At 40.2% G+C, this 24682-nt stretch overlaps 1 protein-coding gene across 1 annotated transcript in view; it reads right to left on the bottom strand.

Moving 5' to 3' along the window:
- The window catches only part of LOC122447239 (ATP-binding cassette sub-family C member 4-like), a 245412-nt gene that overhangs the window by 54703 nt on the left and 166027 nt on the right, over nucleotides 1-24682 (bottom strand). The window contains exons 31-33 of the mRNA XM_043477775.1: nucleotides 24089-24183; nucleotides 17320-17466; nucleotides 13364-13443 (exon numbers count right to left, since the gene is read on the bottom strand). Coding sequence (XP_043333710.1) covers nucleotides 13364-13443; nucleotides 17320-17466; nucleotides 24089-24183 — 322 coding nt within the window. The remainder of the gene's footprint in view (nucleotides 1-13363; nucleotides 13444-17319; nucleotides 17467-24088; nucleotides 24184-24682) is intronic.

The following is a 24682-nucleotide window of genomic DNA, read 5'->3' on the forward strand; positions in this document are numbered from 1 at the left end:
CCCCAGGTGGCTTCCCTGGTGGATCAGTCATTATAGAATATGACTGCTACACAGGAGACCCAGGTTTGATCCCTGGGTCAGGAAGTTCCATTGGAGAAGGAAATGGCAACCTGCTCCAGTATTCTTGCCTGGAACATCCCATGGACAGAGGAACCTGGAAGGCTAGAGTCCATGGGGTCAAAAAAAATCAGACAAGATTGAGTGACTAAACCACTCCAAAAAATAAAAAAAATAAACCACTCCAGGTGAGGGCCTTTTATGCCTAACCCAGCCTGTCAAGTAAGCTGGGAAGCAGAGGTAAGATCAAAATGAAGGGTTCCATGGAAGCTATGCCAATGCTTTTTCCTTAGGTACCCACTGAAGACCCATTACTAATGTTCTCAGAAAATCTGGAGCTAGGTTCAGATTTCATGGCCCTAAATTCTAAAGCAATTCAAAGAGGATGTATCCAACAGTTTTATTACACACACACACAAATACACCCACCCACCCACACACACACACACACACACACACACACACAAAGCATACTGGTTCCCCTGGTGACTCAGATGGTAAAGAATCCGTCTGTAATGCAGGAGACCCAGGTTTGATCCCTGGGTTTGGAAGATCCCCTGGAGAAGGGACTGGCAACCCACTCCAATATTCTTGCCTGGAGAATTCCATGGACAGAGGAGCCTGGCAGGCTACATTCCATGGGGTCCCAAAGAGTTGGACATGACTGAGCACTTTTCCTCTCATATGTATATACATTTGTGAATCTTTTATTGCCAGCCATCTTAAACCCTTTATAGAAGTTTGTAGAAGATGAAAATAATATCTAAGAAAAAGTCAACATCTAAAGAAGGAAACAAAAGATCCTAGTGTACAATAAACACACAATAAACCCCTTCCTTGAAGCCAACCTCATTTCTTTCTCCTACATTCCCAGGAATTCCAAAAAGCCCAATTCAAGCTACACACACAATTCCTCCCACCTAGTTGGGTTTCAGGCCCATCTGATGGATCACAGCACCATGGCCTGTGCTTCTGCACCTCTGTCACACTATGGAACAGAGACAGTGATGGGTATATAGAAAGAAGCATACTGACCCAGAAGCAAGTGACCCAAGTCCTGATGCCCCCCAAATAAGGAGAATCATTATTTTTTATATATTTCCCTTTTGGAGCACACCATTTGGGAAATTCTATCCAAAGTCAATGAATCCACAGAACAACAACAAAAAAATCTTAGATGAACTCTTTCACTTGAGAGAAAATCGTGATTTTTCACAATTCAGAAAAATTCTTTAGTTTGCAGAGAATGATCACCTATACCTGGAGGAGAAATTCTATTAGCCCAATATTGTGGTGAGATAGGGCTTCCCTGGTGGTTCAGATGGTAAAGAATCCACCTGCAATACAAGAGAACTGGGTTGATCCCTGGGTTGGGAAGATCTCCTGGAGGAGGGCATGGCAACTCTCTCCAGTATTACTGCCTGGAGAATCCCCATGGAAAGAGGAGCCTGGCTGGCTACAGTCCATGAGGTTGCAGAGTCAGACAGAGTTAGACACAGAGTTAGGCACACAAACTTAACACAAACCAAGGGGCAGTGAAGTCTTCACAGAAACATATAGAGCAGCTCACACGTCTCAGGAAGTTTAGAGATTGGCTCTGGTTCTCAAAACCCTCCTTCATCACCTCTGCTTCTCCTTTGATATCACCCAACCCAGTTCAGTTCAGTTCAGTCACTCGGTCATGTCTGACTCTTCGCAACTCCATAGACTGCAGCACGCAAGGCCTCCCTGTCCATCACCAACACCCGGAGTTTACTCAAACTCATGTCCATCGAGTTGGTGATGCCATCCAACCATCTCATCCTCTGTTGTTCCCTTCTCCTCCTGCCTTCAATCTTTCCCAACATCAGAGTCTTTTAAATGAGTCAGTTCTTCGCAACAGGTGGTCAAAATATTGGAGTTTTAGCTTCAGCATCAGTCCTTCCAAAGAACACTCAGGACTGATCTCCTTTAGGATGGACTGGTTGGATCTTCTTGTAAACCAAGGGACTCTCAAGAGTCTTCTCCTACACCACAGTTCAAAAGCATCAATTCTTCAGCACTCAGCTTTCTTTATAGTCCAACTCTCACATCCATACATGACTACTGGAAAAACCATAGCCTTGACAAGACAGACTTTTGTTGGCAAAGTAATGTCTCTGCTTTTCAATATGCTGTCTAGGTTGGTCATAACTTTTCTTCCGAGGAGCAAGTGTCTTTTAATTTCAAGGCTGCAATCACCATCTGCAGTGATTTTAGAGCCCAAAAAATTAGTCAGTCACTGTTTGCAATATTTCCCCATCTATTTGCCAGAAAGTGATGGAACCAGATGCCATGATCTTAGTTTTCTGAATGTTGAGCTTTAAGCCAACTTTTTCACTCTCCTCTTTCACTTTCATCAAGAGGCTTTTTAGTTCTTCTTCACTTTCTGCAACAGGGGTGGTGTCATCTGCATATCTGAGGTTATTGATATCTTTCCTGGCAATCTTGATTCCAGCTGGTGCTTCATCTAGTCCAGCATTTCTCATGATGTACTCTGCATATAAGTTAAAAAAGCAGGGTGACAATATACAGCCTTGACGTACTCCTTTTCCTATTTGGAACCAGTCTGTTGTTCCATGTCCAGTTCCAACTGTTGCTTCCTGACCTGCATACAGGTTTCTCAAGAGGCATGTCAGGTGGTCTGGTATTACCATCTCTTTCTGAATTTTCCACACTTTATTTTGATCCACACAGTCAAAGGCTTTGGCATAGTCAATAAAGGAGAAGTAGATATTTTTCTGGGACTCTCTTGCTTTTTTGATGATCCAGTGGATGTTGGCAATTTGATCTCTGGTTCCTCTGCCTTTTCTAAATCCAGCTACTTAAACTTCTGGGAGTTTACGGTTCATGTATTGCTGAAGCCTGGCTTGGAAAATTTTTGAGCATTACTTTACTAGCATGTGAGATGAGTGCAACTGTGCATTAGTTTGAACATTCTTTGGGACTGGAATGAAAACTGACCTTTTCCAGTCCTGTGGCCACTGCTGAGTATTCTAATTTTGCTGTCATATTGAGTGCAACACTTTCACAGCATCATCTTTTAGGATTTGAAATAGCTCACCTGGAATTCCATCACATCCACTAGCTTTGGTTGTAGTGATGCTTCCTAAGGCCCACTTGACTGCCACATTCCAGGATGTCTGACTCTAGGTGAGTGATTACACCATCATGATTAACTGGGTCATGAAGATCTTTTTTGTACAGTTCTTCTGTGTATTCTTGCCACCTCTTCTTAATATCTTCTGCTTCTGTTTGTCCTTTATTGATCTCATCTTTGCATGAAATGTTCCCTTGGTATGTCTAATTTTCTTGAAGAGATCTCTAGTCTTACCCATTCTGTTGTTTTCCTCTATTTCTTTCCACTGATCACTGAGAAATGCTTTCTTATCTCTCCTTGTTATTCTTTGGAACTCTCCATTCAAATGGGTATATCTTTCCTTTTCTCGTTTGCTTTTCACTTCTCTTCTTTTCACAGCTAATTGTAAGGCCTCCTCAGACAGCCATTTTGCTTTTTTGCATTTATTTTTCTTGGGGATGGTCTTGATCCCTGTCTCCTATACAATGTCACAAACCTCTGTCCATAGTTCATCAGGCACTCTATCAGATCTAGTCCCTTAAATCTATTTCTTACTTCCATTGTATAATCATAAGGGATTTGATCTAGGTCATACCTGAATGGTCTAGTGGTTTTCCCTACTTTCTTCAGTTTAAGTCTGAATTTGGCAATAACGAGTTCATGATTTGAGCCACAGTCAGCTCCTAGTCTTGTTTTTGCTGACTGTACAGAGCTTCTCCATCTTTGACTGCAAAGAATATAATCAACCTAACTCTGGTGTTGGCTATCTGCTGATGTCCATGTGTAGAGTCGTCTCTTGTGTTGCTGGAAGTGGGTGTTTGCTCTGACCAGTGTGTTCTCTTGGCGAAACTCTATTAGCATTTGCTCTGTTTCATTCTGTACTCCAAGGCCAAATTTGCTTGTTACTTCAGGTGTTTCTTGACTTCCTATTTTTGCATTCCAGTCTCCTATAATGAAAAGGACATCTTTTTTGGGTGTTAGTTCTAAAAGGTCTTGTAGGTCTTCATAGAACCATTCAACTTTAGTTTCTTCAGCATTACTGGTCGGGGCATAGACTTGGATTACTGTGATATTAAATGGTTTTCCTTGGAAATGAACAGAGATCATTCTGTCATTTTTGAGACTGCATCCAAGTACTGCATTTCAGACTCATTTGTTGAATATGAGGCCTACTCCATTTCTTCTAAGGGATTCTTGTCCACAGTAGTAGATGTAATGATCATCTGAGTTAAATTCACTCATTTCAGTCCATTTTAGTTTGCTGATTCCTAAAATGTTGATGTTCACTCTTGCCATCTCCTGTTTGACCGCTTCCAATTTGCCTTTATTCATGGACCTAACATTCCAGGTTCCTGTCAATATTGCTCTTTACAGCATCAGACCTTGCTTCTATCACCAGTCATATCCAAAACTGTGTGTTGTTTTTGGTTTGGCTCTGTCTCTTCATTCTTTCTGGATTTATTTTTCCACTGATCTCCAGTAGCATATTGGGCACCTACAGGCCTGGGGAGTTCATCTTTCAGTATCCTATCTTTTTGCCTGGACTTCCCTTGTGGCTCAGCTGGTAAAGAACCCATTTAACTCTGTTAAATTGCAACATTATAAAACATTGGTGAGTCTTATCTATATGCTGCTGCTGCTGCTGCTAAGTCGCTTCAGTCATGTCTGACTCTGTGTGCCCCCAAAGACAGCAGCCCACCAGGCTCTGCTGTCCCTGGGATTCTCCAGGCAAGAACACTGGAGTGGGTTGCCATTTCCTACTTCAATGCAAGAAAGTGAAAAGTGAAAGTGAAATCCTTCAGTCACATCCGACTCTTAGTGACCCCATGGACTGAAGCCCACCAGGCTCCTCCGTCCATGGGAGATTCCAGGCAAAAGTACTGAAGTGGGGTGCCATTGCCTTCTCCAATCTATATGATGAGATCTATACAGACACTGGATTTCCTTGGTGACTTAGATGTTAAAGAATCTGCAATGCAGGAGACCCAAGTTTGATCCCTGGGTCAGGAAGATCTCCTGTAAAAGAGATTGGCACCCTACTCCATTATTCTTGCCTGGAGAATTACATGGACAGAGGAGGTTGGCAGTCTAGCCCATTAGATTGCAAAGAACTGGACACAGCTGAGCGACTAACAAGTGCACACACACATACAAAGCCTAAGACTAAGCTTTTCCAAACCTGCCCTTTGCTTGGGATACATTAATCACATTCTTCATCCCTCATTTGGCTGCCTTGGATATTTTCACAACCACGTAAGCTCTGGGACTTGGGTATCCTTCAATTCACTCCCAACTGAGAGTTACAGCTAACTCCACTGAAGTGTGGATGGTGGGGTTTGGTTCACAGTTTGTTAACCACCACAACAAGCTTTAGGGAAACATGGTTTATTTCCTCCTTCATGTTTAGTATATCTCATTGATCAATAGCTTCCTTTCCTCTTTTGTCAGGGTTCAATCTTATTACAAACTTTAAGTCTGGAGTCCACTTATTTTCTAATTTAACAAAGTACACCTTTAAAAGAAGAGCACTATAAAAGTGTATCAGAGGGAAGCTACTCAACATTCTATGATAACCTATATGAGAAAAAGAATCTAAAAAAGAATGAATACATGTATATGTATAACTGAATCATTGTGCTGTACAGCTGAAATAAACACAACATTGTAAAACAACTATATTCCCAAAAAATTGTATTTAAAAAAATATTAAAAGTCTTTAAAAAAGCTAAAAGTCAAGGTTTTGAGATCCATCTTATAAATAAACAAACAGCATATTAAATTGTGTAGAAGAATGAAAATAAGAAGAAAAAAAAAAGACTCTTGAGAGTCCCTGGGACAGGAAAGAGATCAACCCAGTAAGTTCCAAAGGAAATCAATGCTGATTACTCATGGGAAAGACTGGATGTTGAAGCTCCGATACTTTGGCTGCCTGATGCAAAGAGCTGACTCATTGGAAAAGACCCTGATGCTGGGAAAGATTGAAGGGAGTAGGAGAAGGGAGGGACTGAGGATGAAATGGTTGGATTGCATCATCAACTCAATGGACATGAGTTTGAGCAAACTCTGGGAGATAGTGAAGGACAGGCAAGCCTGGGGTGCTGCAGTCCATGAGACCACAAAAAGTCAGACACAACTAAGCAACTAATGACGAAAGACCCAAATGAAAAAGAAAGCTAACTTCTAAGCAGAAAAATCAACAAATACAAAGCGTAGTTCTTTGAAGTCACCACAAAATGCAAAAGAAAAAAAAAGGTGGGGGGAGGGGGGGAATTTACCATTACATGAATCAAAAGAGGATAATACAAAAGATTGGGCTTCCCTGGTGGCTTAGATGGTAAAGAATCTGCTTGCAATATGGGAGACCCAGGTTTGAGCCCTGGGTTGGGAAGATCTCCTAGAAAAGGAAATGGCAACCTATTCCAGTATTCTTACCTGGAGAATCTCATGGACAGAGGAGCCTGACAGGCTACAATCCACGGGGTTTTAAAGAGTCAGACATGACTGAGGAACTAACACTTTAGCTTTCACTTTAATACAAAAGATATCATGAGCATTACAAAGAGAATATAATAAACACCATGCAGATCAATTTTTAAATTTTAATGTAAAGGTCAAATGTTTTTAAAAATGACATACAAGAATAACATAATGACATAGAAAATCTGGATAATTGCATATTGATTTAAGAATTTGAATCCTTTATTTTACTCTATTCTATTGTTTTGGCCATACCGTGCAGCTTGTGGGATCTTAGTTTTCCTACCATCAATCGAACCCAGGCCCACAGCAGTGAAAGTACCAAGTCGCAACCACTGGACCACCAGGGAATTCCCTGAATACATAATTTTTAAATTTTCCACAGAAAAGACTTTAAGTTTAGAAGGCTTCACAAAAACATTGTGCAGAAAAGTTTTACCAAACTTTTCCAGGGTACATGAGTCCAGCAATATCATGATATTAAAACGAGATAAAGACATTAAAGGAAGGAAAAATTTTATAAACCAAACTGTCTTGGGATATTAAACACATACCAATGAACTGAATCTAGCAATATAAAAAAGATAATACTCCACAATCTAACTTGACTGGGCAAGTCCAAAATCCTCAGGGTTGGCTGTTACAGAGGACAGGCTGGAACCTGTGGGAAGGTGCTGATGCTGTTCTCCACAACCAGAATTTCTTTTTATTTCAGGGAAGGCTTAGCTCTTAAAGCCTTATAACTGACTGAACTGTGCTCACTGGACTATGTAGGATACTTGTCCCTACTTAAAATCAATTGATTTTGGACTCAATTGCATCTACAAAATACCTACAGAGCAACACACAGATCACTTTTTATTGAATAACTGAGGAATGTAGTCTGGTCAAGCTGACACATTAAACTGACCATTAAAAATGGAAATATTCCCCATGTATTTTCATAAGGCTACAAAAGAATTGATGCTTTTGAACTGTGGTGTTGGAGAAGACTCTTGAGAGTCCCTTGGACTGCAAGGAGAACCATCAGTCAATCCTAAAGGAAATCAGTCCTGAATATTCAGGAAGGACTGATGCTGAAGAATAATTAGAAAAAATAAACCTCAACCACTAATTACTCTTCCACATACAAAAATTAGTGCAAGATGCATCAATATCTAAAAAGGTAGAACATAGAAAGGTATCTTCACACTGCTAAGGATATGCAAAGGTTTCTTAGGATATAAAACATCAACTACAAAAGAAAAAAAAAAGGTAAACATTGGACTTAATTAAAATTAAACCTTGATCTCCACTATGGATATAAACAGCAAGCTACTGATAGGAATATCCACAAAGGACTAGGATTAAATATATATTAAAACTAAACATCCCCAAGAGGGATTTGAGGAAGGGGTTAGGGAAGGGATCAACACCCACAGAGATCTCAAAATGACAAAGTCATTGTTCAGTGGGAGAGGCTGGGATACTCTTTACACACTTTCCCTGACATCTCCTGACATCTCCCTACACATTTTCCTGACACAATAAAAGGCAAGGGTCAGTGACGCTGAGACACATAAAGGCTGTAAAAGCAAGTGACCCATAATAACTTATTATGCTGAGTCTCAGGCTTCGCTCTCAATATCCAGATGCAGTGGCCTGTTCTTTTGCACTCCCCTCTCTGGAAAGAAATGACTGAGGACACCTCCTTCATAGTTTCTTTTTCTTGAGCATTTTCACTTCATAAAGCTGCAGTCAGTGTGTTCTATGTGTGCTGAGGAGGGAATGACACACACCCTGGTGGTCCCACCACAGCCGCCATTGGTGGCTCAAGGGCATTTGCCCTTTGTGTCCATGAAAGGATGTGAAGAGTCAGTTGAGTTCTAACAAGCTGCTGATTTTCTTTGTTTTTCCTGAATGAGGGGTGTGTGGGGAATAAACGTTTTGCAACTTAGTTTTCCTCAATAAATCAGAGCATTTTGCTGAGGGCAGCTGTGTGCAAGTTCACAAGCTCAGAGCAGTCCCAAACTTTTTTTGGAAAATTAAAATACCTAAATCTAACTTTCACATCTCATCTTCATTTTCACTTGTTTAGCAATAGGAAGACTCCTTGGAGGTGATGATTTCAATGACAAGAATTGTAGATAATTGACACTTCTAACTTAGTTTTATTTGGGACTTTGGCAAATTGTATGAAAATTACATTACTCTGAAATATTTAATGCTCAGTGGTCTATCTTGAAAACAACTGATTTTTATTCTGTGAGTCTACATAAGAAAGTATCCATCAAAATCTCCAAGGACTACAGACCTAGAATCTCTGTGATACAAACTCATGAGATGATATTTATGGGCCTGGAAACTGTCTCTGACAATAATTTTAATACAATATAATGTCACTTTGCCAAAGGCAAAAAGAGAAGAGGGTGGCAAAGAATGAGATGGCTGGATGGCATCACCGACTCAATGGAAATGAACTTGGGCAAACTCCAGGATATAGTGAGGAACAGGCAGGCCTGGCGTGCTGCAGCTCATGCAGTCACAAAGAGTTGAATATGACTTAGTGACTGAATAACAACAAATGCCACTGTCATCAGACTATTTCTCTTACCTAAAACACACATGTGGTATTTTAAAAATAGTTACCCATTACCTAGTGCTCAACATGCATTTAGATATTATGCAAAAAATTAATTAAAATGAATTTCCTTTTGCCTTCCCAACAAACCTTAGGAACTGGGTATTATTTTCTCAATTTTACAGAAAGGAGTGTGTGGCTTTGTGGGGTAGAGACGGTAAAAGGAAGAGCCGAGATAGGGGACTGGAAAGGGAGACTGCGGGGCTCTGCACTGACAAACTTTAAAGCTGTTGACATCATGAATGATTATCAGGTGCAATCACACCACATATGCTGCTTTCCTTCATCCTTTGAAATGGTGGACAACTCCAATTTGCCCAACCACTCATATAATGTGACTGAACAGGCTGGTATCTGTGAGTTAGTGTACAGGATGGTGCACAAATTCATGATCGTCTCTCTGTTGGGATGTGGTCTCTGAGTGACATCACCTGAGGGGATGGACTGAGCTGCAGGGTAGACCACTATTCAGAATCCAAGGTTTTCCTTAGCCACACTTGACATTACTATCACAAAATATTAAATAAATTATCTGAAATTCCATTTAAGGGAATGAGAAGGAATTAGATGAGGGAAAGTATATGGAATAAACACTTTAGAAGTAATAAAAATAAAAATGATCAAGAATCTTCTAAGGTTTATCAAATAAACCAAGGATAAGCAAAATCATAAAAAATGAGTTTGAACACCGGTACACTAACACAGCTGAACAATGCCCTTCCAGACCCTTCCCTTCCCCCCTCTCAGCTGATGATAGAAAGACGGGGTCCCACACAGGAACTCGGCTTCCAGCAGCACCTTCTGCCTCACCATCCACAGTGGCCTTTCCCTCTCATCTGGGATCAAAGGTCACCTCCTAGAAGCTCTGCCACTTCCTGGACCAGGTTCCCTAACTGCCTCCAGCCTCCACATCCAGTTTGCCTTCCAGGACTTCCTCCACAGAGCTCCCACAATTAGGATTCCAAAGCCATCAAGGGGTGAATCTCTAGATGCCTTCTTTCCCTGGGGAGGGAGGAAACCCATGAGGGGAGGGCTTCATGCCTGACTCACCTCTGTACCTCATGGCCTCAATTCTTGCTTGCTGAAGGGAAGGACAGAAGAGAGGGAAAAATCACCCATCATAGCTTATACTCCCCTCCCAGAAACTAAAATCTCAAACAATAGGCAAGAGCTTCTGAGACACTTCATTCCAGATGGGCCTCTCTCCTGATTCATTCAAACTCCTTTCAGGCTGTCTTCACCTCAACTCCCTTCATGCCTCCTGAATTTACAGCCCTTTGCTAACTACTCCCATCTGAAACCTGCTCCTGGGGTCACCAGATGCTTCCTGATTCCAAATCAACCAACAAATTTCCGTGGACTCACCTCCTCATTTGCACTGAACAGACCTGTCCTTCCTCAGGTCTCCACCGCATGTCCTCCTCTCTTCCTTGCTGTTCATTATGTGTCTTCAGTACTTCTCTTTTCTCTCTGCTTTCTCTCTGAATATCAAGCCTTCCCTAAGCTTCTGATCTTGGCTCCTAAAATGCTTTCCTCTCTCTGGGCAATCTTATCCATCCTCACAGGTTTAGCTACTTGCTCAGTCAGTGAAGAATATGCAGGCTCCATGCTCATCCCAAGCCTCTCTGTCAAAGAGCAGATCCTTACTTCTAATGAAGTACAGGACACCTCCACCAAAATTCAAGATAATTGAACTACAAGTGGTAGAGAGGGACTGGAAATCAGCTAGACTAGAATTTTCTCTTCTCTTTAATGATAATATTTCCTGCTGAAATCAGGTAGCATCTACCACTGTCCCTCTATATGCCATCCAAAAATATGTGACAAATTCTGATTATGATGACTAACTAACCATATGCTAAGCCATGGTGGAAACCCAACCTTGGCCTAGCTTGCTGTAGCAAAGAAACAGAACTTTTCACAAAATCCTTTCAAAGTAATTTATAATCACTGTCAAAACATGACACTGTTTTTAGGGGAAAATTGTTTCTGGGGATAAATTATGTAGCTAAACTCAGCAGGGCACATTTATAAAATAAGTTTGCAGAAGAGAAAATCAACAATCAGACATCATTGCAGTAAAAGTCCTCTGCCTCTGAGTCTCAGCTTAGTTCTCATTGGTAACAGTGGAAGCCTTGCCCACAAGCTGCACTGTCTGTAGGACACTGTTGCACTGTTCATTACTGCATTTTTGTGTGCAGCTTTTGATAAATGGGCTTCCCTGGTGGCTCAGAGGTTAAAGCAACTTCCTGCAATGTGGGAGACCTGAGTTCGATCCCTGGGTTGGGAAGATCCCCTGGAGAAGGAAATGGTGACCCACTCCAGTATTCTTGCCTGGAAAATCCCATGGGCAGAGGAGCCTGGTGGGCTACAGTCCACGGGGTAGCAAAGACTCTGACACGACTGAGAGACTTCACTTTCACTTTGATAAATGCATTTCATTTCCAAAATTAACACTTGGAAATAAAAAGTAAATTCCCCACAGGCTTAATCACTGTTAAGTAGACAGAATAACAGAGAGAGAGAGAGAAAAAAAAAAAAAAGCCACTCCATAAGAGCAAAAGTACCGAATGTGAGGATGAGAGCTGAGATGACCTAACATTATTTCTTAGAACCTCAAGTTCACAGACAAACTGAGGCTAGATAGAAGGTATTCCTGTAGGTCTCTCTCTCTCTCTGAAGACACCTTAAGACAGAGCAATCAGCTTGTGAAAATAAAAACTGCCTCCATAAACAAAAGACATTTTATGAGATGACTTTGATTCCAGAATGGAATTACTGGCTTAAAAGCTTTTGTGTCTTCAAAGGTGCTCTCTATGGTCCTTCTTGGACTTCTCAGGTGGCTCAGTGGTAAGAATCTGCCTGCAATGCAGCAGACACAGGAGGCACGAGTTTGTTCTCAGGGTTAGGAATATCCCCGGACAAGGAAACGGCAACCTACTCCAGTATTCTTGCCTGAGATATTCCATGGATGGAGGAGCCTGGCAGGCTGCAATCCATGGGGTTACAAAAGAGCCGGACACAACTTAGCAAATAAACAACATTGTCCTTGTTAAAGTATTATTTTCACCTTATTCTTAGCCAAACTTTTCTTTGTAAGTAACCACACGTGGCCTTATCCACATAAAATGGTGCAGCAGATATTTGTCCTCCATGGGACTACAATGCATCATGCTCGTGCTATTGTGTCTGACTCTTTGCAGCCCCATGGACTATAGCCCGCCAGGCTGTCTGTGGAATTTTCTAGGCAAGAATACTGAAGTGTGTTGCCATTCCCTTCTCCAGGGCATCTTCCCAACCCAGGGATCTATTCCATGTCTCTTGCATCTCCTGCATTGGCAGAAAAACTGATGCTTTTGCACTGTGGTGTTGGAGAAGACTCTTGAGAGTCCCTTGAACTGCAAGGAGATCCAACCAGTCCATCCTAAAGGAGACCAGTCCTGGGTGTTCATTGGAAGGACTGGTTGTTGAAGCTGAAACCAATACTTTGGCAACCTGATGTGAAGAGCTGACTCATTTGAAAAGACTCTGATGTTGGGAAAGATTGAGGGCAGAAGGAGAAGGGGATGACAGAGGATGAGATGGTTAGATGGCACCACCGACTCAATGGACATGAATTTGGGTAGGCTCTGAGAGTTGGTGATGGACAGGGAGGCCTGGCTTGCTGCATTTCATGGGGTTGCAAAGAGTCGGACATGACTGAGCAACTGAACTGAACTGAGCCACCTGGGAAGCCCAATACAATGCATAATTTAGTTAATCTAGGCTATCTTTCCATGAGAGGTGATTATTTTTATATTATGAAATGTGCTCACAGTAAAGGGAATCCACGCCAGACACCTTGGAGGCAGAAGGAGAACCACTTACCCATCATATCACTGCTTCAGACCAACCTTGATGTGACTGTGTAGACACTCCTGCCCCAGGGGTGACTCATTTTAACTCAGGATCCCAATCAGAACTTCACCTTTCTCTCACAAACACAGCCTTTACTGAAGATAACAGGACACATTGCCAGACTGAAAGGCCCACCCTCAGCCCCTATGAAAAATCCTTGAGAAATGGGCACTCTGCTCTTCCCTGTGAGAACTCTGACAGGACTGATACATTACCTGGATGAAATCAAGAAATATCAGGGGCAGCAAGTCATCCATATGCCCAATGTCTTTGGAGAAACGATTCAAAATTCTTCCTGCAAGAACAGGATACGAGAAATTACTCATTTCCTCAGGAGTTTTAAGAGAAATAATTCATGAACATATCAAAACAATATTTTTGAAGACTATGTATTTAGGGACTTCCCTGGTGGTACAGTGTCCCCAGTGCAGGGGACATGTGCTCAATCCCTGGTGCAGGAAGATTCCACATGCCACAGAGCAACTAAGCCTGTGCACCACAACTACTGAAGCTCATGTGCCTAGAGTCTGAGCTCTGCAACAGAAAAAGCAACCACAATGTGAACCCCAGGCACTGCAATGAGGAGTAACCCTTGCTCGCTGTAACTAGAGAAAGCCCATGTGTGGCAACAAAGACCTAATACAACTAAAAATAAAAAAATAAATCTTTAAAAAAATAAAGTACTTGCATTAAATATTTAATATATTTGGCTTCCCCAGGGACTCAGTGCTAAAGAATACATCTGCCAATGCAGGAGATATAAGAAACAGGGGTTCACCCTGGGTCAGGAAGATCCCCTGGAGGAGGAAATGGCAACCTATTCCAGTATTCTTGCATGGAAAATCCCATGGACAGAGGAGCCTGGCAGGCCACAGTCCATGGGACTACAAAAGAGTTGGTCATGACTTAGCAGTAAAACAAAAACAAATTTAATATATTACAAATTCATATGAAATAAGCCAATGTCAGTGGTAAAAACAAAGACAAAATAGGATGATACCTGAGGAGAAACAAAAATACCACCAAATGGCATTGGGTGGGAAATTGAAACTTAGCCCTGCTTTTTAAAAGAATGGGGGAACCTTGTGGCAATATCAGGAAGAATTGGTGGATTTGAGAAAGTTCCCTCCCTTTAGATCCATCCCACCTAAGGCTCACTCCAAGTGCTAAATCTGTAAATAAACAGTTGCAAAATACCTAAGTTAATCCTAATTGTCACACAAATTTTGCTTTAATTATCAAGATTAATTCTGCCAAGTGATGCTTTCTATAATAAACATAATTATATCCTCTCAGTATTTTTTTTTCCCTCCAGATGGTTCACAGCACCTCACATTTTGGGAAATTTTGGATTCTGGCCATTTCCAAGTTGTGAGTTTACTACTGCGATAATAAGTTGCTATTTTCAGAGGTGTACCAGGTGTGACAAGCACAGACTTACAAGTAAGCATCTAAGACGACCACAGGGATATGGGCAGAAAAACAGAAATATTACTAAATGACTAAGAATCACTTATTATTTATTTTATTTCCCTTCTCAGAATCCACAGTAATAGTATATCCTTAAGGCTGAAGGATAGAATATAGGAATTTCTGGTAAATATCTGGGGTAAACTAAAAATGTCACATCACTAAACAGAGGATGCTGCAGCCATCAGGACTCTGCAGCCACCCCTGCAAGGGTGGTGAACTCTGAGAAGACTCAGGATGAGAAAGAACAGGACACTGGCCCCAGACAGGGGAGGTGCACACCAAAGGAACTATAACAGGGAGGAACTAATTTGACTTCATGCTGGATCTGTTTCTTTGACCACTGCTAGTCATTGTTTTGGTGAGGGAACCCTGCCCCTCTGCCTGGATGTTAAACTAAAGTGGCTTTTTTCAGCTCACAGGGAGACAATCTGACCCTCACCACCTGTCAGTGGCTTCAGAAAAGAAAAAATGAACAAATACCCTCTTATTGTGTGAGATAAATGGCCTTTTGACTTTACTTCCTCACCTCCTCTCCTCTCTGTTCTATAAAAGAACCAGGCATCCAGATCCCAATAAGATGGCCATTTTGAGACATCAGTCTGCCATCTTCTCAGTCTGCCAGGTTTCCAAATAAAGTCATTATTCTTTCCCTTAACACATCGTCTGTAAGACTTATCAGCATTGGGAGGCAAGCAGAGCGAGGTTGAACTTAGTAACAAGTAATACCACTCTGTGTGGTTCTCTCTTCATGCTATCACATTCCAGAAACAAAGATACCATAAACAATCTATTAGAAATTCTACTTTTGATAACAGAACAGGGAAGAGTTCAAATTTAATATACCAATAAAAGAGTAAATAACTAGCCCCTAAACCTTTGGGTCTATCTTTGCAGTCCTTATTTGGGTTTCTATTTTCTTGAAGGGATGAAGTTCTGATAATAGACACAGGAGGAGGAGACAAGATACACACTGTGTATGCCTGCTGCTCTAGGATTAGTGACCTTAAAGATTTAAACTTGGTTCCAAATCCTTGAACAATAAATCAGCGTCTGGAGAAGCCTACAGGTCATCAAAAGCCTGGTTAACAGTGGTCACAAGCTGTGATAACAGAAATTCAGTCCCACCTGATGCTCCCAAATGTACAACTGTAGTTTCCACATTAGTAGGAAAAGTAGAGCAACTTCACAGCCATAATAACAAAGATTCTTCCAATTACTTCCTCACACCATTCATAGTAAAATGAGATTGTGTGGGCCTCTGCAGTTTACCATCCTGTGCTCCTCACAGTGCCTGGACTAAAGAACATGTGTTGAATAAATCTGCACAAGATGCTGCACTAAACAGTCTTATTTAATCCTCACAACAGTCTTGGGAAACAAAAGTGGCAGTGGTTAATTCCATTTCACAGGAGAGAAGTTCCCAGACACCATGTCGACATCCTCACTGAGGTTCACTAGGCACTGACCCTGTGCTAAGCACTGTGAATGTATTAACCTGCTTCATGCCCACAACATCAAGATATCAGTAAGTGTGTGAATAGTATCCTCATTTTATAGGTAAGAAAATTGTGACACAGAGAAATTAAATAACTAACATAGCTAAGAAAATTGAGACACAGAGAAATTAAATAACTAACATGTAAGTATTAACATAACTATAACTGGCTATTACTATTAGTAACTATCTTCAGGACTGAACCAAGAAAGTTGGCTCCAGAGTCCATACTTATGACCATGACAACATCCTGCCTGGAGATTTGCCTGCCCAGTAGTATCTACCTACTTTGATCTTGATCACACAGCTAGTTGATGGCCAGGCCAAGGCTACTGCTGTCCTCCCTCCAGTCACATCCCTGCCTCAACCTGTCCTTTCAATCATGACCTGCAAAAACAAAGCCACCCTGGGCCTCAGCACAAGTCTAACCAACTGAATAGAGTGGGTATGTGCACTGATGAACTAGTTTTTCATAGGAACCCAGGTCAGGAGGCTACCTTCCAAAGCAAGACAAGTTGAAGGCCTCAGGGTGGAGGAAGCAACCACTAGGAACCCTTCAGGGACACTCTTACTTAATAAAGAAGATGCACCTGCTACATACCATAAGGCATCTTTAATGTAACCAAAAGTCCATTGTAAAACTAGAGAGCTGATTTTATTGAAGAGGATGTTTACATTTCACTGATTTTGTATTTTAATTAATCTTACATTACCATTTAGGTAAAACTCAAAATATGAGCACATGTCAGAGCTCTGTGGTCCCAGAAATGGATGGGCAATGAAAGAAAGAAACACACAGCCTGTCTTCTGTAGAGATGTTCCTGGAAGATGGTCCTTCCTAGTTAGCTTAACACCATGTAACACAGCCGATGTTTTAACAACTAGTCAAAAACATCTCAACACGTTTTCATCATATGTTGGGTGTTTCATATGCCACATAACAAATGGACTCCTAAATCATCCTGCAAAGTAAACATTCATGTAATTTTACAGACATGCATAAATTGGAATAAAAGCTTATATGTTCCTATATTCATATTTTCTCTGGTAGGAAAAATTACCAGTGAAGCTTTTTGTAGAAAATGAATAAACATACACAGTAATTTTCTTCCAAGCATCTCTTCCACTTTCAAATATGAAAATGCAAATAGGCACTTAATGTGTTAACAAGACATTCATTAGGAAATTTGGTGTCTGACTTACCTATTGGATTTTTATGGAAGAACAACACCGGAGCTCTTAAAATGGACTCCAACATTTTGTTGTGCAAAGCTTGTGAAGAATTAACAAGGATGTAGAATATCAACAGAGACCTTGTGATGCCCAAAAGGACAGTAGACACAGTTAACCCTGAAATGAAGAAGCATCACTCAGTACAAGATCTCTGTCTTATCCTCAATCATGCTAGAGTATGGCAGGCAGTTTAAAAAGATACTGTGCATTTTATTCTATAAATAAAATTTGTATAGAGATTTACATATATACAGAATAAAAAACAGGTTATCTAAGAGTTATCTAAGAGTTTAATGCTTTCAAAAATATATTTATAAAGAAAAATATGAAAATCACTGTTTTCCTCCCACTAAATACAAACAACATGGGGGAAAAATCATGTGTAAGCTACAGCTTCATTCTAGGCTTGCCTAATTCAATTACAAGTTCTAATAAAACTTATAAGAAAGATAATTACACAAGTAGCTGATCTTCCTTTCTCCACATTTCAAATCTCATTATTTACAACATGTCCCATAATCTAAAAGTAAGGTATACTTTGGTGAAAGTGAAAGTGTTAATTGCTCAGTCAAGTCATACTCTTTGCGACCCCATGGACTGTAACCCTCAGGCTCCTCTATCCATGGAATTCTCCAGGCTAGAATACTGGAGTGAATTGCTATTCCCTTCTCCAATGCTTTGCTACCAGCACATGAATTAACAGGGAAAAGGAGAAATGATCTACCATTTCCTTGTAATTTACAAGGAAATATACTTCCATGTAAAGTAGCTTTTTAAGAACTTATTGTATAACACAGGGAACTCTACTTAACATTCTGTGGTGAGCTAATTGGGAAGGAAATCCAAAGAGAGGATATATGTTCAACTGGTTCACTTGGCTGTACAACAGAAATTAACACAACATTGGAAAGCAACTATAATAAAAATTAATAAAAATTTAAAATATTAAAAATAAAGTAGCTACTTTCATGCCCAAGTAGCTATAAAAAGCATGAAAAGACCATGTTAAGTTGCAAGTGGACAATCTCTTTCATAACTGAACTGCAAGAAACTACAAATTATATTTTGACATGAGATAATCTAAACAAGATAATCTAATCTCTATTTATAGAACCCCAAAGCATTTGTAATAATCATTTAAAGTTATGCCTTATCAATGACATAAATGAGCACTACTATGCATATAAAAATTAAAATAGCCCTCCACACATCTCTTCAACTCACAATGCTATATACAGTAGGTAAAATTCGACAACATATATTCCACCAAGTACTTTTTTTCATTCAGCTGCCACATCAGTATTATTTAAATTCTGAAAACTGGTTATATTCTTGAATTCCATCAACAGGCATTTGCCTTAGCCCACAATCCTATATGAATGTGTAATAGAATCCCGTCCATCTTCTTTAAGCCCTCATTGTCCATCAATTCAGAAGGTAAACAGCTGGTAGATTCAAGTTTCTTATCAAGTGATCAATAAAATAAATACAAAATTTCAATGAGTGGATTTTTATATAACTTAAAAGTCCGTCTAGTCAAGGTTATGGTTTTTCCAGTGGTCATGTATGGATGTGAGAGTTGGACTGTGAAGAAAGCTGAGCGCCGAAGAATTGATGCTTTTGAACTGTGGTGTTGGAGAAGACTCTTGAGAGTCCCTTGTACTGCAAGGAGATCCAACCAGTCCATCCTAAAGGAGATCAGTCCTGAGTGTTCATTGGAAGGACTGATGCTGAAGCTGAAGCTCCAATACTTTGGCCACTTCATGCGAAGAGCTGACTCATTGGAAAAGACCCTGATGCTGGAAGGGATTGGGGGCAGGAGGAGAAGGGGACGACAGAGGATGAGATGGCTGGATGGTATCACCGACTTGATGGACATGAGTTTGGGTAAACTCCGGGGGTTGGTGATGGACAGGGAGGCCTGGCATGCTGAGATTCATGGGGTCACAAAGAGTCGGACACGACTGAGTGACTGAACTGAACTGAACTGAATTCTTTGCAGAAAGATTTTCCAAGCATTTCCTGTGAGGATATTTAAATTTTTACTTATTTAAAAAAATTATTGGGGTATATAGTTGCCTTACAATGTTGTGTTATTTTCTGCTGTTCAACAAAGTAAATCAGCTATATGCATACATATATCCCTTCCCTCTTGGACCTCCCTTCCCCCAATCCCTCCCCTCTAGGTCATCGCAGAGCACTGAGCTGAGCACCCTGTGCTATACAGCAGCTTCCCACTCACTATCTGTTTTACATATGGTAGTGTATATATGTCAATCCTAGTGTTCCAATTCATCTCCCTCACTTCCCCACTCCTGCTCTGTGCCCAAATATCTATTTGCTACATCTACAACTCTATTCATCCCCTGCAAGTAGGTTCATCTGTACCATTTTTCTCGATTCCATGTTGTTGCTCAGTTACCAAGTCGCATTCAACACTTCGTAACCCCATTAACTGCAGCACACCAGGCTTCCCTGTCCCTCACCATCTCCCAGAGTTTACCCAAGTTCATGAATTGGTGATGCCATCCAACCAGCTCATCCTTTGTCACCCTGTTGTCCTTCTGCCTTCAACCTTTCCCAGCATCAGGTTCTTTTCCAGTGAGTCAGCTGCTTGCATCAGGAGACCAAAGTATTGGAGCTTCAGCTTCAGCATCAGTACTTCCAATGAGTATTCAGGTTGATTTCCTCTAAGACAGACTGTTTTGATCTCCCTGCTGTCCAAGAGACTCTCAATCTCAAGTCTTCTCTAACACCACAGTTCTAAAGCATCAATTCTTCAGTGTTCAGCCTTCTTTATAGTCCAGCTCTCACATCCGTACATGACTCCTGGAAAGACCATAGCCTTGAGTATATGGCCCTTTGTCAGCAAAGTGATGTCACTGCTTTTTAACACACTGTCTAGATTTGTCATAGCTTTCCTGCCAAGAAGCAATTGTCTTCTAATTTCGTGGCTGCAGTCTCCATCTGCAGTGATTTTAGAGCCCAAGAAGAGGAAATCTGTCACTTTTCCCTTCTGTTTGCCATGAAGTGATGGGACTGGATCCCATGATCTTAGTTTTGTTTTTTTTTAAATATTCAGTTTTACAGGCTCTTTAGTTCTTTTTTGCTTTCTGCCATTAGAGTGGTATCACCCACATATCTGAGGTTGATATTCTCCAGCATTCTTGATTGCAGTGTAACCCATCCAGCCTGGCATTTCATCCAGCATTTCATCCAGCCTGTGTATAAGTTAAATAAATGGGGTAACAATAAATAGTCTTGTTGTACTCCTTTCTCAATCCTGAACCAATCAGTTGTTCCATACAGGGTTCTAACTGTTGCTTCTTGACCTGCATACAGGTTTCTCAGGAGACAGGTAAGAAGGTCTGGTATTCCCATCTCTTTAAGAGTTTTCCATAGTTTTTTATGACAAACACAGTCAAAGGCTTTAGCTTAGTTACTGAAACAGAGGTAGATGCTTTTCTGGCATTCCCTTGCTTTCTCTATGATCCAGCCAATGTTGGCAATTTGATCTCTGGTTCCTCTGCCTTTTCTAAATGCATCTTGAACATCTGGAAGTTCTCAGTTCATATGATGCTGAAACATAGCTTGAAGGATTTTGAGCATAACGTTAGTAGCATGGGAGATGAGTGCAATTGTCTGGTGGATTGAACATTCTTTAGTACTGCCTTTTGGGAATTGGGATGAGGATTGACTTTTTCCAGTCCTGTGGCCACTGCTGGATTTTCAAAATTTGCTGACATATTGAGTGCAGCAATTTAAATCTTTTAGGATTTTAAATAGCTCTGCTGGAATTCCACCACCTCTAGAAGCAGCTATGCTTCATAAGGCTTACTTGACTTCACACTCCAGAATGTCTGACTCTGAGTGAGACACTACATCATGGTGATTATCCAGGTCATTAAGATTTTTATTATATAGTTCTTCTGTGTATTCTTCCATCTCTTCTTGATATCTTCTGCTTCAGTTAGCTCTTTGTCATTTCTGTCCTTTATTGTGCCCATCTTCAGATGAAATGTTCCTTTGATACTTCCAAGTTTCTTGAAGATATCTCTAGCCTTAACCTTTCTGTTGTTTTTCCTCTATTTCTTTGTATTGTCCATTGAAGAAGGGCTTCCAGTCTCTCCTTGCTATTCTCTGGAACTCTGCATTTAGTTCTAGGAGGGCTTCTAGGTCTTCATAGAACTGATCAACTTCAGCTTCTTCGGCATAAGTGGTTGGAGCATAGACTTGTATTACTGAGATGTTGAATGGTTTATCTTGGAAATGAACCAAGATCATTCTGTCATTTTTAAGGTTGAACCCAAGAACTGCATTTTGGACCCTTGTTGATTATGAGGGCTATTCCATTTCTTCTAAGCAATTCTTGCCCACAGTAGTAGATATAATGGTCATCTGAATTAAATTCACCCATTCCGGTCCATTTTAGTTCACTGATTCCTAAGATGTTCATGTTTACTCTTACCATCTCCTGCTTGACCATATCCAATTTACCTTGATTCATGGATCTAACATTCAAAGTTCCTGTGCAATACTGTTCTTTACAGCAGAAGATTTTACTTTCCCCACAGACACATCCACAACTGAGCATCGTTTCCACTTTGACCCAGATACTTCATTCTATCTGGAGCTATTAGTAGTTGTCTTCTGCTTTTCCTCAGTAGCTTATTGGACACCTTCTGACCTGGGGGGCTAATCTTTTGGTCTTATATCTTTTTGCCTTTTTATGCAGTTCATGGGTTTCTCATGGCTAGTACACTGGAGTGGTTTGCCATTTTCTCCTCCAGTGGATTACATTTTGTCAGGACTCTCCACTATGACCCGTCTGTCTTAGGTGGCCCTACATGGCATAGCTCATAGCTTCATTGAGTTATGCCAGCCCCTTCACCATGACAAGGCAGTGATCCATGAAGAGGCTAGATTCCATATATATGCATTAATACAAGGATTTTTTCTATTTCTGACTTACTTTATTTTGTATGACAGATTCTAGGTCTATCCACCTCTCGACAAATGACCCAATCTCATTCCTTTCTATGAATAAGTAATATTCCAGTGTACATGTGTGTTAGTCATTCAGTCATGTCCAACTCTTTGCAACCCCATGGACTGTAGCCTGCCAGGTTCCTCTGTTCATGGAATTCTCTGAGCATAAAATACTGGAGTGGGTTGCCACTCCCTTATCCAGGGGTTGTTCCTGACCCAGGGATGAAACTCAGGTCTTCAGCATTGCAGGCAAATTCTTTACCATTTGAGCTACCTGGGGAGCCACCCTCCCCTGATCCAGTGTATATATGTATCACAAATGAGATGAAAAGGCAGCCCTGAGAATGGGAGAAAGTAATTACAAAATAAGTAACTAACCAAGGATTAATCTCCACAATATACAAACAGCTCATGCAGCTTAATATCAAAAAAACCAAACAACCCAATATAAAAATAGGCTAAAGACCTATATAGAACTTTCTCCAAAGAAGACATACAGATGGTCAAGAGGCACATGGAAAGATGCTCAATATTGTTATTTGAGAAATGCAGATCAAAACTATAATAAAGTATTACTTCACACAAGTCAGAATGGCCCTCATAAAAAATATACAAACAATAAATGCTAGGGAAGGTATGGAAAAAGAGAACCTTCTTGCACTGTTAGTAGGAATGTAAATTGCTACAGGCATTATGGGGAACAGTACGTAGGTTCCTTAAAAAATTGAAAATAGAACTACCATATGACCCAGCAATCCCACTACTGGGCATATACCCTGAGAAAACCATAATTCAAAAAGATACATGCACCCATGTTCATAGCAACACTATTTACAAAAGCTAGGACATGGAAGCAACCTAAACATCCATCAACAGATGAATGGATAAAGAAAGCATTTAAAATTTTTATTAAAGACATCCTTTAAATATATATATTAATTATATTATATTTAATACATTAATTATTATATATTAATTATATATTAATAATAATTAATTATTTTATATAATAATTGTTATATATTAATTTATATAATTAATATATAATAATAATTTATATATATATATCCTAAATACTCTTGTGAATAGAGAAAGTCATGTTAATAGTTAATTAGTCTGGAAAGCCAAATTTTGAATTAATCACACAGTTGAGGAGGAGATAACACTGTGATCTCAGGGTAAGAAAGAGAAGGAATCCTAATTCCAGACACTGGATTTTCCCTGCTTAGCTTCTCAAGTTATGAGTGAAGCCCAGGAGATGAGCAGTGTGGAAAGGGGAGCTTTGCATACCTGGGAGGGAATAATGCTTTCATTTGCAGCCCATGCCGCCAGAGGATTTCATCCAAGATCAATAACAGTCTGGTTTATTCAGACAGAATTGGAACAACCTGAACCACAGGGTGGGGATTTATTTCTATTCCTTGTCCATCCATATAATGATATAAGATTTAGCTAAAGCACTTATTAGAATACACAGTAGCTACATATTTCCAGTGGCTGATTTTCTCAATATGCAATCCTGGTTTAACTACCAAAATTCAGTATGGAACAAGTTAAGAGTCTTCATTCAACCTTTTTTCTTCTAGTAGATCTTTAAAATATTTATTCTAATTAATTCACAGAGTAAATGTGATTCAGATACTTAATCTATTAAGGCATTACTGAATTACTCTGGAAGCCCTCTTGCTCATACAGACTCACTGTAAGCACCTTAAACTCTGGTATTATAGAGCATATGACTCAACTTTACCTGAATAAACTCCTAAGTACCAGTTCAGAATGAATACTACATCTTCATCTTCTTTTACATATACCCCAAAATACAGTTCATTTTGTACATTCGCCCTATGGAACAGGAAGTAAAAAATATTACACTATAGATATACAAAGAATTTACACAAATATCACAAAAAAATTACCTCAATTCAAGAAATGTATATTATGCTGGAAAGTGTTTCCCAGCTTGAAAGGCCCTGTGTGTATCTCCCTTTTAAAAATCTGAATCACGACTTTCAGTTTTCAAAATTATCTGGGTAGACAGACTTAGAAAATGAACTTATGGTTGCCAAGAGAAAGGATAGTTAGGATGTTTGGATGCTCATCCACACACTGCTATATTTAAAACAGGGAACCGACAAGGGCTTATTGTATAACACATGGAACTCTGCCCAATGTTATGTGGCAGTCTGGATGGGAGGGAATTTTGGGGGAGAATGGATACATGTATGTGTATGGCTGCATCCCTTCACTGTTCATATGAAACTGTCACAACATTGTTGATCAGCCATATCCCAAAACAATATTAAAAGTTCAAAAAAAGAAAAGAAAAATTGTCTGTGAAGAA

This window comes from Cervus canadensis, chromosome 9 (genome assembly GCF_019320065.1).
Source record: "Cervus canadensis isolate Bull #8, Minnesota chromosome 9, ASM1932006v1, whole genome shotgun sequence".
In the NCBI taxonomy this organism is placed as follows: Eukaryota; Metazoa; Chordata; class Mammalia; order Artiodactyla; family Cervidae; genus Cervus; species Cervus canadensis.